This window comes from Zalophus californianus, chromosome 7 (genome assembly GCF_009762305.2).
Source record: "Zalophus californianus isolate mZalCal1 chromosome 7, mZalCal1.pri.v2, whole genome shotgun sequence".
NCBI classification, from domain to species: domain Eukaryota; kingdom Metazoa; phylum Chordata; class Mammalia; order Carnivora; family Otariidae; genus Zalophus; species Zalophus californianus.
In genome coordinates, this window is record NC_045601.1 from 97,379,298 (window position 1) to 97,396,798 (window position 17,501).

At 35.0% G+C, this 17,501-nt stretch overlaps 1 protein-coding gene across 10 annotated transcripts in view; it reads right to left on the reverse strand.

Moving 5' to 3' along the window:
* LOC113927670 (muscular LMNA interacting protein) overlaps positions 1–17,501 on the reverse strand; it is a 239,815-nt gene that overhangs the window by 80,719 nt on the left and 141,595 nt on the right. For all 10 annotated transcript variants that reach the window (XR_003521705.2, XM_027603681.2, XM_027603686.2 and 7 more), the window contains one exon: positions 12,253–12,324. Coding sequence is in view for 9 of the 10 variants with exons in the window: in XM_027603681.2 (XP_027459482.1) it covers positions 12,253–12,324 (72 nt within the window). In the remaining variant the exon portion in view is untranslated. The remainder of the gene's footprint in view (positions 1–12,252; positions 12,325–17,501) is intronic.

Below are 17,501 nucleotides of genomic sequence, written 5' to 3' on the forward strand. Positions count from 1 at the left end.
ATCTGTTCATATCTTCATTAATTCCTTCCTTCTACATTTTTTGGTTTTGTCCTGACCTTCCTGAATGTATTCCTTTTGTTGCATTTCACAAGTTATGATATGTAGTATTATCACTGTCATCCAATTTTCAATACATCTTTAAACATTTCTGTTAAGATTTCTTAGATTCATTGGTTATGTAAAAGTGGTTTTCCCTTTTAATTTTTAAAAATGTGAGGATTTTTCTCAATTTTAAAATTACCTACTAATTTAGTTATATTATGGCCAGGGAATTTCTTCTTGATAATAGTGACTTTTTATGAGTTTGAGATTTATAACCTAAGACATGGTTTTGTAAATATTCCATTTATGCTTAAAAAATATCTTCTAACCGTTATCTGCAGGCTTCTGCATATGTGCAAGTGTGTATCTGATTGAAATTATTCATTGTTTTGTTCAAATTCCCTCTGGTTTTACTGGGTTTCCTGCATACTTATTCTATCAATAATTGGAAGTGGTATCATCAAATCTCAGGGAATGATAGTGGGTCTGTTAATTTCTCCCTGTGATACCAGCAATTTTTGCTCAACATAGTTTGAAGCCATTTTATTAGCTACATTCATAATTAGAAGTAATCCTCCCTCATGAATTAAGTATTTATCATTATGAAGTGACCCTCTATCTCACCAGTAATGCTTTATGTCTTAATATCTATTTTGCCTGATATAACCAAATGCTCTAATTAGCATTTTACTAGTACATCATTTTTTGCCTCTTTTTTTTCAACTTCCTTCATTCAAACATTAAAAATCAGTGGTTTATAAATAACAGATGTCTAGAATTCACTTTTTGATCCAGTCTAATTCCCATTGTCTTTCAATTGGGGAGGTTAACATTTCTTTTATTACAATTACTTACATATTTAAATGTTTCCAAAACATTTGTTTTATTTTTGTTTACCTTTTCCTATTTCATTTTTATTCCATTTTTGAATATTTTAATTGATTAAATTTGTTTTTTTCTAACTGATTTTCCCTCCACTAATTTGGATATCGTGGCAAAAAAATGCTAGGTGTTCATCAGAGACTTTTATTTTCTTGGACACAGATATACATTTCCTTGGTCTCAAGAATTTAGGTATGAGCTTGTGACTTATTCTTGGGAAATAAATGTGAGTAGAAGTCATACGTAACCTCTGGTGCAAGGCAGCTAAGGGTGGATATGACTTTCCATCATTCCTCTCTTTCATCTTCTTCAGATAACTAAGATACAAGATGGAAGCAGAGTACCTTTCTAAATCACTGAATTACTGAGAACTCAGGTGGGAGAGCCAAAATGAACTCTATTAAACTGTGATATGGACAGGAAATAAACAATGATTGTGTTAAGCCACTGAAATATCAGGGTTTGTCCACTGTGGCAGTGAATGTAGCTTACATTAAAACAAATATAAATTTATAGACTATTTTTTTTACAAATTAACCTTGAAAAATTTTCTATTTATACCAAGGCCTAAACCAAGTAATACAAAATCTAGATTCAATTCACATACTATTCAAGAATCTAGCAATTGTATAGCTCTCTTCACCCTCTACCCTTGTTTTTGTTCTAATTGCTTTATAAATACATTTAAATATGCTACCAACACCACATTATCATGTTTTAATTTTTGCCTTAAACAGTTACAGTATGTTAAAGGAATTTTTACAAAATAATATTTTATAGTTATCCACATGTTTATTATTTTCCATGTTCTGCATTCCTTCTTGAAGTTCTGAGTTTATTATTTATTATCTTCAGCTTGACAAACTTCCTTTAGCATACTTTGTTGTGCAAATCTGTAATCAACAAATTCTCTTAGTCTTCTTTCAGCTGAAAATATCTTCATTTTGTCTTCATTCTTGAAGGGATTTTCCCTAGCAACACAATTTAGGTTTTTCTCCTCTCTCTTTCTCTCTTTCCACATTTAAAGGTATTATTCCATTGTCTTCTGGCCTCCACTGTTTCTAATGAGAAGTTAGCAGTTATTGTATTGTTGTTCCTCGGTATGTGATGCATTATTTTTCCCTGACTGCTTCCAAAATTTTCTCTTTATATTTGATTTTTAGAAGTTCGATTGTTATATGCCCAGGCATGGTTTTCTTTGAATTAATTATTTTGGGGCTATCTGAGCTTCTAGAAAGTATACATTTACATATTATACCAAATTTGGAAAAATTTTAGCTGTTATTCAAATATTTTTTCTGCCCCATTCTCTCCTCTCCCTCTGAGACTCTAATTACATTTCGATATCCCCCATGTCACTGGAACTCTGTTCATCTATTGAATTGTGTTCCCCTTTTATTCAAATCAGATAATTTCTAGCAATTTATCTTCAAGTTCACTGACACATCTGCATCTTCAAATTTTTCTTAAACAAATACACTGAATTTTCTATTTCCAATATTTTATTTTTCAACTCTAGAATTTCCATTTGAGTCTATTTTAGTTTCTATTTTTGTGAAGTCCTATATAATTCATTATCGGCATATTTTCCTTTATACCCTTGAGGATAGTTACAAGAATAGCTTTAAAATCCTTGCTAGCTAATTGCAACACCTGGAACATCTTTGGGTCAATATCTGTGAATTACATTTTCTCTTTGAGGATGGCTTACATTATCCTGTTTCTTTGTATGTCTAGAAATTAGAAACTTTTGAATCCTAGATTTATTGTTATTGTTGTTTAGTTTTGGCAGGCAATTAATTCAGCTCCAAACTCTATCTCCCTGATTGTGGGCAATAGCTGGAATCTCTGTTCAGTTATTTTATCCTTAGCTGGGCTTAGCTGGGTTTACCAGGCACATGTGTAATTCAATAGTCATCCAGGGGTTTGGACAGAGTTTATATGCAACATTTGGGGCTTCCTTTCTGTGACTCACTCTTTTCCTGGATTCTCCCCTCACTTTCCAGATCCTGTGTAACTTTATATTCTCTTCTCTGATTCCTCATCCAGTAAGTCTGCTGGTTTCTTGCTGAGTTTTCGTTTGCGCCATGGTAAAGAGACAAGGAGCCTCCCATAGGTGAACACTCATAAAATCTAGAAAATCACTCAATTCTGTTATCTCTTTACAAACGTTGAATGTATTGGAGTTTCTACCTGCTCTTGGTCACTTGGTCCAGTAGTTTCAGACAATTATGTTTTTGTATTTTGCCCACAGTTTATCAGAGTTATTTACAAAAGAATTGGTCCAACACCAGCTACTCTTCCATTTCTAGAAGCATAATGAAACAAACTAATTTTAATTTTTTAGCACAGATTTTCTTTATCACAGAGACTGTGTAAATTCAAATTTCAAACCCACTTCAGGGTAGGCTTATGTTTAAAGATTCTCTTTTTTCCTACCGTGAGCCCAGGCTGATATAAGAAAATTTGCTTGTCATTTCCCTTTGCAAATTTTTTTTAATCCATCTTGTAACTGAGAGTGTAACCCTTCAAAGAACCCTGGCTTTATGACAGGGAGGCAATTCCAGTTCTCATCTCACTCAGCCCCAAATCTTTCTCTCCCTTCACCAAGTTGATAGTAAATCCCAATCCCTATCATTAGTGAGCACAATATCTTCAGAATAACTAAGCATTCTGAATATAAAAGTGCTTTTGGTATTTGACCCTTGGGGATTTCCCCTGCTTTTTTATGAGCTCAGCTTTATATTTGGGGTGAATCACATGCAATTGCTGTGTTCAACTGAAAATTACAGGCTGTCCTGTCCTGTGATTTAGATTTACCTTCTATTCCTCATTTCTTCATTATCAGTCTGATATACCCATATTCTGACCAGAGAGTGTCACAGCAGCTGGAACCATGCAATCTAAGGCTCAACAGGATCAATTTTTCCCCTTCTAACAGAGCCAGTGATATAACAGATCCAGAACTATTAATCTTCACCAACAGGAACCATGTGTAGATGCTAGTTGTCATTTTGGCCTAGGATATATGCCTAAGAATTCAGAAAAGTTACATCTAAAAATAATAATTTACATCTCCTCATTTCAATAAGTCACAAAAGAAAATATTGTCTGGAAATTTTTTTTTTGCAAAATCTACTATTCTGGATTAATTAACAAAATATAAAACATTATCTATGATAACCTAATAGAAAGTGTGTGTGATTACCTCTTTCTTACCATACAAAGCTTCTCTTTTGCCTTCCTCCTTTGTCCTCTAAACTTACTAGTCATGAGAAATGGATAGCAGGAACAGAAAATTTCATAAAGATAACTCCTAACTGATGTTCAGATAGTTTAATTTTTCTCTGACACGTGTCTTAATTACCTATTTCCCTTGCTGTTATGGACATGGCCAAATATGTGACCCCTACCACTGAGCAGATGGAACCAACAGTTTATTAGTCAGATATATTCACAGCCTAGAGGAAGAGAATGCTGCACACCACACAGGTCCACACAAGAGCTGTGCTCAGGTACAAAGTAAACAACCAAGGGTGGTGGAAGGCAGGCTTTGTAGTATCAAGAGGGTGGCGTACGTGTCCCCTGGTCTGTAGAAGGTTGTGATTGCCTTGTTTGATTCAGTAGGAACTGCACCTGGTCAGTTTGATAAGGAGGGTTAGGGGACCTTATCTGGGCGGGGGGACAGTGGGGAGGGAAACTTGAAGTTAGGGCCCCTCCAATTTCACTATATGTCAAGGTGGCACATAATATGGGGCCTTAATTTTAGACTTTACACCACACAGGGCTTCTAATTACCATGATCATTATGGAGAAGAAAAAAGTCAGAAATTAATGACAAGGACTAAGAACAAAGTCCTTAGGGGAGCAATTTGATCGAGCCCTTCTTCACCTTTCCAATAATACCTTCTATTTTCTCTTCATTTGCAAGTTGCTCTTCAACCGCAAAGAACCACTTGAGTTCTTTGACCTTGTGGTTACCCTTTAACCTCATGTTATTAACTCTGCCTAGATTGTCCTTCCTTCACTCTCAGCTCACTTCAAGAATTCCTATTCATCCTAAAGATCCTAATCAAATTCCTTTATGAATTATTTTTGGCCCTCATACTAAGAAAAGTCTGTCATTCCCTCCTTGGGCACCATATTACTTTGTACATACTTTAAGCATATTATATCATAATTACTTTTCACAAGTATCTATACCCAACTGGACCATTTGTCCCTAACACAATCAGAAAAATATGATATTTATCTTTATAGCCCCAGGATAGAGCCAGTGATATGTGATCAATAAAGACTTTTAGGATGAATTGAAAGCATAAAGTAACAACTAAATGGAGTTAAATGAATAAATGAATCATACAAATAATATGATCGTAATCTTCCTCGGTAAAATGTTCTAGAGAAGTAGTTTAAACTCTTTGAATATTTGAAATAACAAATAGTTTACTTTTTTTCCTGCATTTCAGTTAAATTTGTTTACCATCAAAGATCTGAGCATATGATTGGTGTTAATGTAATGAGCAGGTGTTTTTTCAGCCACAATCAAATAAGGTTAATATCTTGGTTACTCTGTAGGAACTTACTATAGGCAAACACAACTTTCAGTAGGCCATTTAAAATATTGAAATTTACTCAAAGAATGAAAAAACTATCTACCCAGAACCCTTGGAAAATTAAGGAAGAAAACTGGTATTAGGTGAATAATGCTGAAACTTTGAAATAGGGCAATTTTCAGACTGCATTAAAATTTGGGGAAAAGGTTATTTTGAGTTTCAAGAGCTTATAAATTTACTAGAATTGATTTTTTTAAATTGATGAGTAGTTAGTTATTTGTCAAATGTATCATCTTGATTCACTCCTTCTGCCAGCCATAAAGAGTTTTTTTCTCTGTGGTACAAAAATATATTTAAATGAAAATATATTAAATCTCCATTAAAAGGCCTCTAACCATAGATTGCTTTTTGACACCTTAGCCAGCAGGAATGTATTGATGTTTTTTTAGATTTATTAATTTTGAGTGAAGTTGTCTCAGAATATCCTCCAATAAAAGATTTTTATTAAAAACATATATTTTCTACCAAACTGGACTATAGCTATGTGAGACATAAATGGTGAATGTTTTGAATCCTATTTTTAAAGATTCTTAACTAATGTAAAGTTATCAGGAATAGTTTCATTCAAAGTAGTTATCTTTTGCTCAGCACAGCCAACTATGGGACCCAGTTTTTAAAAAGAGACCTAGTAAATCAGATTTTTAGTAGAAAATAGTTTCTGAGCTCAGCACTACACCATAATTAAGAGCCAAGAACTATGAATGAGCACTGTAAATCGAAGCTCTTTTGGGAATATATGCCAATAAAGTATAATAGGTGCTTCTCACCTGAAAGGAGAACTTTGATGGAACTGCAGGCACTTTTAAGTCAGATATATTAAATCAGTCTAATCTGCTTTCTGGAAATAGGATTAAGTTCTAAAAATCTGAAGACAGCATGAATCAATTGTACTCTAAATAGAGCCAGAAAGTAAACTGCTTTCAAAGGAAGAATAATCTAAAAGGGCTTGTAAACTTTTCGTGATGCCTAGACTATCTAATTAGATTGGATTTCAAAAATTTAATGGGCCAGTTACTCTATTTTAGTCATGATCAAATTAACCCTCCCCTCCCCCTCCCAAATGATTCATGCTGAACCTAAGTGCTCCTATACTTTGTTAATCTGACCAGCTATGTATTTGGTAGAATAAATCCTCTGAAGACTACCAAAGCTTTGTTTGATTTTCAGTCATTAACACAAAAGCATTTGTAGGATTAGAGATATCCTCAGCAAAATAAATCTCACTTTGATCATATAGTTGGAGATTCAGGTCTGAATAGCTTTCAGATCTGAAGAAAATGGGGAAATGTACACTGTAAGCCAAAAGGGCTTCCAGATACTTAAAAGTACAGCTTCTTTAAAGATACAGATATATTTATCATTACATTATTTTCATGATTGGTTTAAAATATTTAACAATTGAGGAAATCTACTTGGCGTTTATAATCCCAAAATCATTGAAGGGTTGAACATCTGTTCCAACCACACAGAAGGAAGGGAATTTGTGCAAACCATTACAGCCTATTTCAAACCCATTCATTAAGGCTCAATAGCAGAAAAATTCGTATTTTTCCTTCATTTAATCAAGAACATCAGAAAGTTGTGCCTTGTTTCCAGCCCAAACCTCCTTCATTGTAATGTGCCTCATCTCAATAACTCAAGGAATTGGAGTTGGTTTATAAACACTCACTCAGGTCTCAGAGCTAAATCATTTCCAATTCTCTTTAATTGTTCCTCACTAAAAAAACAAAAACAAAAACTTGTTGCTCTAATTTGATGAGGATTTTTTTTAAAGATTTTATTTATTTATTTGAGAGACAGAGAGAGAAAGAGGGAAACAGCATGAGAGGAGTTAGGGTCCGAGGGAGAAGCAGGCTCCCTGTTGAGCCAGGAGCCCGATGCGGGACTCGATTCCAGGACTCCAGGATCATGACCTGAGCCGAAGGCAGTCGCCCAACCAACTGAGCCACCCAGGCGCCCCTAATTTGATGAGGATTTTAATATATTTTAGCAAGTAATGAAAAAAAGTATTGTAGACAAAAATCCAAAATCATCATTTCTTGCTCAATATTTCACTTGAACTAGTTGATTTCACTGTTGTATGGTGAACAGGAAAAGGCTGGGAGATAATCATGTAAGGTCCAATTCAGCAACATACTAGCTCTGCTGCTTTGGGGGATTTATTTGGCATCTTTGAACATCAAAATCTTCACAGAGTTCTGAGGATAGCAAAACATTGAATATTCACAGAATATTCAATATGGCAGCCATTGTGTGGTATTTTCTAGTTGTTAAAAAGTACTAAGTCTAAAATCAACTTACTTCCCTTACAGTGGAAGGTCCTTTATAGCTTTTACATGGAAGTAGTTTGATGAAGTTTATTCTACCCTAAAGGATTCTTAATTATCATCGCCCCAGTTATCATACATTAGGGTCCTTTATTTTTATAATTCTTTGAGCAAAAATTTGCCTTAAAATCCTCTGAAATAAAACTGGACATTTTAGTGACCTACTCAGCTGCAAACTAAATTCATTCATTCATTCAATGAACATCTAACAAAAAACTACTATATTCCCTCAAATAGTTCATAGTAGAAAAAAAAAAACCTACCAACATATATAATTAAATATGGTTTGGTAAGTGCTTTAAAAGAGACATGTGCGTGGTATACAACCGCCTGAGGAGAACCAACTGGAATAGATTTGGGTCCTGGGCACTTTTCCATTGTCAGAGAAATGGGAACACATTCACTTGTTCTAGTCAATTAAGAGATGTCTCTCTAGTATAGGCCATATGCTAAGCTAGCAACCAGATTTTGTTAAATTTTTGAGACTTGCAGAGATCTTAAAATATCCTCACAAAGACATATGTTTAATCAGATTAAAGTTTACCAACTCATGCTTTAAAAATTTAAGCTGGCAATTTAGAATAAATTGATTTAAAAACTGACAAGACATCTCAAATCTTTACCATTCCATTTTTACAGCATAATTTTTACAATTGTCTTCAGAATGGCTATTCTTTCACTTCCCTCCACTGGGAAAAATAAAATAATTTTTATATTAACTTTTATTTAAATAATTAACCCTACAATTTAAATATGCCATTTATAAAATTGAGCTACTCTATTATTCTTCTTTCAAACTCACATAGCTTATGAATTAAATGTGTCTTGGAAAATGGCAGATAGCAATGCCATTTGTTGGAAAATTGTACCTAACTCTAGCCTTGATTTTATCCTGAGGAATACTTGTGAGGAAAGGAACAGAGAACTTAAATTGCTTTAAAAAATATGCTTTCATGGAAAAATATGAATCACTTGTGAAACAATAAAGAGGCATACTGTTTTATTTCATGGAAATATTCCTTTCCTCATCTTTCCTTAATATAATTTCATAATAAAAATAAAAAGCCATTTATTTGGAATGTTAATGTGAGTCCTTCAGTTTAATTTTAACTTTTTTACCTATTGCTATCAGACTCAGATGATAAGAAGAAAAATTAGTCAATAAGAGAAAGATCTTTAACATTCTCTGAAAAGAACAGTAGCACACAGAGCAGGACTAAAAAGTAATGTCCATTTCAAAATTATTTCCTCTACAATATTGTTGAACATATTGTAATAAGGTTTGTGGACAGTCATAAATGCAAGCTGATCTGATTACTTTGTTCCTGCTTTATAATCACTTGTATTTCACCCTCATCTCAGTCTTGGAGAAGATGATTATTGGCAGGAGATGAAGCCAAAGACTCTGAAGCTAACACGTTAAAATATGCCTTCCATTTCTCTCTTCCTATAAAGCCTTAGTTAAGACTTAAGCTAAAAATGCTTTCTTCCTAAACGTCCATGGGGAAAAAAATTACAGAATACAGAATAAGCTATAAATTTAAGTTTTGATGCAGACAATAAATCACAGAACAGAACTACCAGAAACCTCATGTCCCCTGCCAACAAAATGTACTCTTTTGAAAATGATAGGTTTCATTTAGGGGTGATTAAAGCTGAAACCAATCCAATGATTCAATGATAGCTTAATATGTGATTGAAAGGGATGCCTGTACTTCAATTTGGAGAAAAATCTTGCTTTGAAAAATAGTATTATTTCTTAAGGTGATTCCAGTTCCTCGTTAATTATACCATATACTATAAAACAAAATGTGATATAAAACATCAACTGTGAGTTTAATGTGATTAGGGGAGAGAATAATTGTTAAACTGTCTAAATTAAATTAGTTCTATTTTTAAAGCATTCCACAGCATAGACCCTAACAGAATATTATAATGGGACCACAGCAACTCCCCTCCCTTTAATTGTGGTGTTCTGTGTGATATTAAAGGGATCTCAGAAAATATTCCAAAGTGTTAATTCTTCCCAAAACAGAATTTCAGATGATTAGAGTCTTAATTTTCCTACTCAATTCAGAAAAAACTCCCTTTGATTTTAATGGCATAGGTTGAGTTCTATTATACAAACAGATGGATAAAAAGACCTAAATTACCAGATTTATTTTTTAAAAAACTACTACCGTGAAAGGAGTATGGAAATATGATTCAGTATTAGTGAATATGGACATAAATGCTGATAAAATCTTGAGATAAGACTTTTGTTACTTAAAAATTCTTACAAATTAAAGTTTCTCATGGAGCAACACACAATATGGAAAAGCCAGCAAAAAAAAAAAAAAGCGACATTCTACAAAGGCTCTAAAGAAAAAACAGACATATGTCATATCTTGTGACCTTCGAACAATTCATATATTTATGGTGCAAAACCAATTTCTCTTAGCCAAGAGACAATTACCCACACTAGTGTTTATATAATAGTCAATCCTCCCTAGAAAAACACTCTTGTAAGTTAGACATTATGATATTTATATTTTGTTGAATTAAAAAATAATAATTTTCCTAAAGAGTCTGTCTTATTCAAAATTTAAAACACAAAACCTTCTCCTATACCCACTTGCATTAGGTTCAATACATGGTGATGTTACCGTATACATTTATGAAATAGGTTTGTGATGATACTGGAAATTAAACTAATGACTCCTCATTTTGAATGACCAACAAATAGATGATAATCTCTAAAATCCATTTACTTGGAAGAGAAGAGAGCTGGTAGACAGAGATTCTGGAACCAATAATGATATCCAGCCTTATCTTTCAAAAGTCTTTCAGGAAGAATTAACTCTTATTTTTCTAAATAGAAAACTAATACAGTAGTAGCCCACAGGTACTGGAGAATGTGTTAGGGTAGGTGAGATAAGTGTGATGGAGGGACACCAACAGGCCCCTATTCTCTTTGCCTGGCTGCTGAGGAGGAGATTTCTCCCATTTCTGTAGAGTCAGACACTGTAACCATATTTCAGAAATATCCATCTGAAATAGGCCGGGGGTCTGCGGTGAGAAAACTTTGCACCATGACTCAACATAACAACCCCAGATGATGGGAAAAGGGACCACTGGTAAAAGTGTTAACTTCCTGCATCCTCCTGAGCCTCCTGAAATCAGTGGTTAGGCCCATCTCATCTTTCCATGAGCTATAAAAGGTAGAAATTCAGAAGAGAAGCTGGAGAAAAAGTTGCAGATCTCTCTGCAGTCCAGTGTCTCTTCAACCCTCCAGTTGAAAGCATTCACACATATAGAGCATAGACTCTGGCCCATGTGTAGATAAATCAGTTAGTTACCAGAGATTAAAATAAAAGTGATGCTGCTCACTAATACCCACCTGTACGCTACTGGGCATCTCCCATTAATAATTCCTACAGTTTAGACAAGAGATCATGCAAAGATTTTATTTCCCAGATCATACTAAAATAATAAGAAAGTAAATTCATAAACCAGTGGTCAAAATACCGCCTGGTTGGCAAACATTAACAGTTTGACAAATGATAACAACAATATTTGAAACACTATAATTACACAGAAAAAAAAAATAGGCTTAACGCACTGAGATAAATTGCCTAAATAAATATCATAAAAATAACACGAAATGAATAATTTCATCGGCTTGGTAATTGATTTCACTTCGATTCTGATATAATCCTCCATTTGGCCTTCATTTGAGCATATGTTAATGTGCTTATTAAACAAGAGGTTTTAATTTAATTTACCTACTGAAGTAGAATCCTGTAATTTTATAATTAATGACTTTTAATAGCAAAGCAAAAATGCCCTAGAAGCATGTGAAAGCAGCTGGGTCCCTGGAAGTAATCTCAATTGTCCCTCCTATTCATGGAGGTAGCATCAGTGGCTGGTGAGAATGGACAAAGAGGTTTAGCCCATGCTGGGATCTAAGGGGTAAAAGTGGATACTCAGCTAACATGTTTCTACCCTGTAGAAACCATTACTAGTCACCAAGTGTTGACCCAACTGGCCAGTTGCCCTCATGTAACCCCATTTTGCTTCTACTCTTTTGATCAATGTGAAAAGAGGTGGAAGCTCTTAAATATAACAACCATTTCAAATTCCAAAGGACAGGGATCCATTCAAATCTGAATCAAGTTTCCCAGGCCTGCTTTTCAGCGGACTGGACAATTCTAAGCCCATATTGCGCCTCTGGTGATAAATCAATAGCGTCTCAAATTCTATTCACCAAGATGCTTTCATCATGTGACCCTAAACTAAGAGCAACATTTTAGTAAAAGCAGAACTTCAAAACAGACATTTTGGAACACATAACAAAAACAACACTAGAAACATAAAATTCCCTCTGCTATTGAGCCAACACTGACCTTCTGTTCCAAAAGCAATGTGTTTGTAGGGATTGCTGCAAAAGCCTTGTAGCTTGACTTGGTCTTGTATTGCTAGAATGAGTAACCAGAAAGCAAGAGTGGAGATGAAAAGGGGGAAGAATAGAACATAATTTTAGACTAGTTCTGCCAAGTTAAATGACACATTATCAAATGAAGAAAACAGTTATTACAACTTGTTTTTGACAGAAAAAAAATTAGCTTACCATGTTAATATTTTATTAGAATGAGAAACAAAGGAACATCACAGTAAAATATCAGCCTAGGGATTATAGGCAATTATGTGCTATACAGTTTCAGAACTTAAAAACATCCATTTCTACAAAGTTACATATAAATTTCTCATAAGCAGGGTGTCCCTCATAGGAGTACTACTAGTCTATAAATGTGGGTGGGCTTTTTGTTTTGTTTTGTTTTTTTGCTTAATTCTCAAAGGAAAAGGGTTCTTTTTTATAATGCCATAGTTAACAAACAGTATGCCAATAAATTTAGTTGAACTCTTGATACATTCTCTTGCATCATTCATAAAAACAAGGGTCAGAATACATAAAATTTAGCATCAATGTTTAATAAGTAGCATATTTTGAATAGAAGTCATATCAGCAATTTAACCCCATAATGAAAAAATTCGAAGGCCAAACGTTTGATCTTAAATTCATTCTTTTAAACTGCGTCATCTCCTGCTCTTTCTAATGCAGTGATATTAATGAATCAAATGACAAAACATCCTGAGTTTTAAATAAAACTCAGAGTAATATAGTTCAGTTTTGTGGAGTATTTGAAAGAGAGTGTTGAGCATGAGGAAGTTGTATAAATCAGGATACTAGGCATAATGAAAAGCCCAGTTTTGATATTGTTCTGGGTCCCACACTGCTTAACCAAGGTCAAGGCTCCTGACGCTTCAAAAGCCCCTGCCTCAGACAGCTTCCCCAGGGGCCCAGAGACAGCTAGAAATTGGCATACAACTCCAAGCCCTCTTAGTCCCCTGGGCAGACCACAGGATCATAGAAGAAGACAGGATGGTCAAATAAAATAAAGCCTTTGGTTTTATGGATATAATTGAAGTAATTTTCTACTAAAAATGATGTGAGGAAGGTAAAGTAACACTCTCATTTTCCTTAGAATGAAGGTGAGGTAGAGAAAAATCAAAATGCCAGGCCTGGAGGAAAAGTCTTGGGTGCCTTCAAGCCCTCGTCTCTCTACTGACCCTGCACTGCTATAGTCCCATACGACATATTATGGATAAGGACTGAAAATGAAATGCCATCCCTTTGAGGAGAATAACAGCTGGCGCTTAGTACTAGGCAAATTATATGCACGGCCTCATTTAATTTTATGGAAGCCCTAGAGCTAAAGAACCATTAGGGAAAGGAGGCAAAGTGCAGTCAAGGGACTTGTCCAAGATACACAGCCCATAAAGAACAGAAACAGGTTTGGAACCCAGGCCTGTCTGGATCCAATATCCGTGCCTTCTCTATAAGATAATATTTTCTCTCAAAGAATATCTAAGCAGACAAAGAATACCTAAGCGCATATATCACTAATACTCCGTGATGGTTTTATGGATACTTCATTGTAATAATAGTTTTAATAATAATAATAGCTAACAATATGAGCCAGGTGCCATTCTAAAAGCCTAATGGGCATTATCTCAATCGTCACAAACAACCTATTAGGTAGATTCTATATCATATCCAGTTTCTATACGGAAACTAAAGTACACAGATATTAAGTAACTTATCTAAGGCCACTAGGTAGTAAGTCATAGCTGGGACATGGATGCAGGCAAGCCAGTCAACAACTGTGTACTTATCTACCATAGGTCCTTGCCTCTCATTTCAGGACACACAATCATTTACATTGTTTGTTCTCCTATCCCCAACTGCCCTAAAGTACATAGATGGACAAGCCTGTACAGGGAGATATATTGCTATTGCAAACATAATGCCATAGAATCTTAGAATTAGATGTGATATTGAAGACCATCTCATTCAACCCCTCATCCAAGACATGAATCTCTCTGATCAAACCTCTGTTCGCCTACCACATGAACACTTGCCTACCTCCCAAGACAGCATGTTTAGGCCTAATTGTTAGAAGTGGTAAAAAAAAAAAAAAAAAAAAAAATTCTGTCTTATACTGAGCCAAAATATGCTTCCTGCTAACTTACTCCATTGGTCCTTTCTACCCATCTTGGAATGACGACACATGTGAAGAGCCTGATTCTGCATGATAGTTGTACTGCTGTTTCCACCAAGCCCCTCCTTACTGATCCTCAGTGGAAGAATTTCACTATCCTTATCACTTTCTTCTGTCAGTATTCCTTTACATATTGAAAAGGTGTGTGTTGGGGTGCTTGGCTCAGTCAGTTAAGCATCCAGCTCTTGATTTCAGCTTGGGTCATGGTCTCAGGGTCACGAAATTGGGCTGTGTCAGGCTCTACACTAATCATGGAGCCTGCTTGGGACACTCTCCCTTTCCCTCTGCTCCTCCCCCCACTCACACACTTACTCTCTAAATAAATAAGTAATAAAATCTTAAAAAAAAGTCTATGTTTAACTAGATTTATTTTTAACACAAAGTAGAATATCATCATCACCTTAGGATATCGACAGTAAACTCAATACAAGGAAGAGGATAATAACTGGAATTGTCTCCTTGGTGTTTGTGGTCAGTTTAGGGTATACAAGGAGAGTGAAGTTGGAGTCATTTCATATCGTTGGATCACACTGAGTAGAGTATGCTACCACCTAAAATCCCTAATGCTTTCATCTTTTTTTTTTTTTAAACATTTGTTGAAGTTAAATTCCAACATGTAATTATGCTTTTTTCTCTAGATCCCAAATAGTACTTCAGGCATTACTCTATCCAGTTTCATCTGATTAACTTTGGTTTGTTACTGCAAACTATGAAGATAAGAATTTTTATATTATTTCCTGAACCATTTTGTTAGACAAGTCATTTTTATCTTCATTCAAGTCATATACCAAGGATAGGGAGCTCTTGCCTCCTGGGTCCTGCCAACCTCGTAGACATCAATCTATCCTGTAAATCTATCTGGATATGACAGTTCAACTAATGGATTCATTCAACAAAATATTATTGAGTATCTACTTTGTGACCTACATTGCTCTAAGTATTAGAGAGTCAGCAGTGAACAAAACATCCAAAGCCTTTACTCTCTAGAGCTTACACCCTAATAAACAGAGACACACTAAAAGCAAAGAAATAAGAAAGCAAAAGAAAAGTCATAGTGAGATAAATAATTCACAGAAAATTCAAATAGGGTGTTGGAATAGAAAGTGACCTCAAGGATGCTTTAGATTGGGCACTCAGAACAAATGTGAGTTCACAGAAATATGTCCTCATATCTCACATATCTTTCCTTATTCATGATATCATGAAAAACATCCCAAAAGCTAGAACTTGGAAGACAATTCAATAAACATTCGTTGCTTGAAGAAAATGTCTGACTTCCAGTTATAACTGCTTTCGGAAACAATCACAAACTAAGAATATAGGCAATCATTTTCAGAATTTACCTTCCCTTTTTTTGTGAAAAATAGAACATATGGCTCTCTTCTTTTTCCAGCAAGTCTCCTATTTCCCATCATTTACAATAGAAGTAGAAATTTCATCTGTTTGAGATACAATTTATTATCTAGACCAGGAGATATGAATTTAGAGCATACAGATGTTTCCTTCTAGTTCCTCATATATCAGGCTTCATGTGTGTTTAAGACATATGTAGTCTTTCCTTTTCAGTGTAAAAATCATTCTTGTTGACATTAGAGATATTTTTGGATCCACTGTATTCCTTCAGGTTTCTCTTAACAATATTCTAATTTGGAACATATTTCTTCTTTAGCATTCCAAGGTGTTAAATTGAATTCACTGGTTTCCCTTCCTTGGTTTAAAATTACAAATCACTCTAGTCAGGGTAAGTATAACTTGAATAGTAGGTTGCAGCATTATAGGCTGGAATCACCATCAGCTGACATAGAAGGTAGAACTGACTAGCCTGACCCTGAATCCAGCAAAAAATTCAATGCTACCTATTGTATCTCTCCAATTTGTAGTCTATGCTTTTGGTCAACATTCAATAAATATTTCTTTTTCTTTTGAGAGAGAGCGCTCACGGAGGCGGGGTGGGGAGGAGCAGAGGGAGAGGGAGAGAGAAAATCTTAAGCAGGCTCCATGTTCAGTATGGTGCTCGATCTCATGAGCCTAAGATCATGACCTGAGCCAAAATCAGGAGTCAGGCACTTAACTGACTGAGCCACCCAGGCACCCCCAATAAATATTTCTTAAATATCCACTACATGACAGGTGCAGGGTCAATTTAGGTTTAGAAAAGGAAATGCTGTTTTACTACATAAGTTTATCAAAGCTAATCCTATTTATAAGTCCTATTTATCCTAGATAACTGCAACATAAATCCTGGTTATGAAGGTGGGGACAGTAACACATCTTTCCCCTTCAGAAAATACTTCTCACCACTACGCTATCTGCTATTGTTGATGCCTAAAATTCTACCACAGGCTCCAGTAATAAAGACCCATGAGATCTTAAGGCAAACTATATTAGTTGCCTTGAGGGTTAGAAATTTGAATTCATGGTTACACTTTAAGTATCAGTGAAGGGCACAGATTACATGAACAAGAGAGGACCCTGGCAAAGAGCCTCCCTACCACTATGGCCAACTTCTCCTTCCTGATGCATTCGTGAGTAGAAATGAAAGCATTGCTCCAAACATACACTTCTATTCATCAGTGACCATGCATGCAGTGCCTGAGTCAGAATCTCCCTGAGGCAAAATCTCAACCCAAGCCCTAATTCAGCTCACAGAAGGAAATTGCCCAGATACCTCCCTTACATCTGAATGACTGGCAGAGCATAATCTCTATAATGATCCTGAGAACTGAAGCAGTGGGGAAGGGAAGGGGGGAATTTCCCTGAACAGCTCTCTTCCTAGGACCCCTCTCCATGGTTGATTAATCTTTTGTGTGTTTCTAGTACTCTAAATATACGTATTGTATTACAAAATTTTGACATCCCTATTAGCCTAATAGGTCTTTTAGAGAAGATATTTTCTATTATTTCCAATATCTTATACCAACCTAGTAAAGAACAGATATTCAGCAAATATTTGTTGATTTAAAACTGAAGTACTTTATTGAAAATTACAGTAAGATTTAGAGGACATGAAGAAACAAAATTTTAGTTCCTCA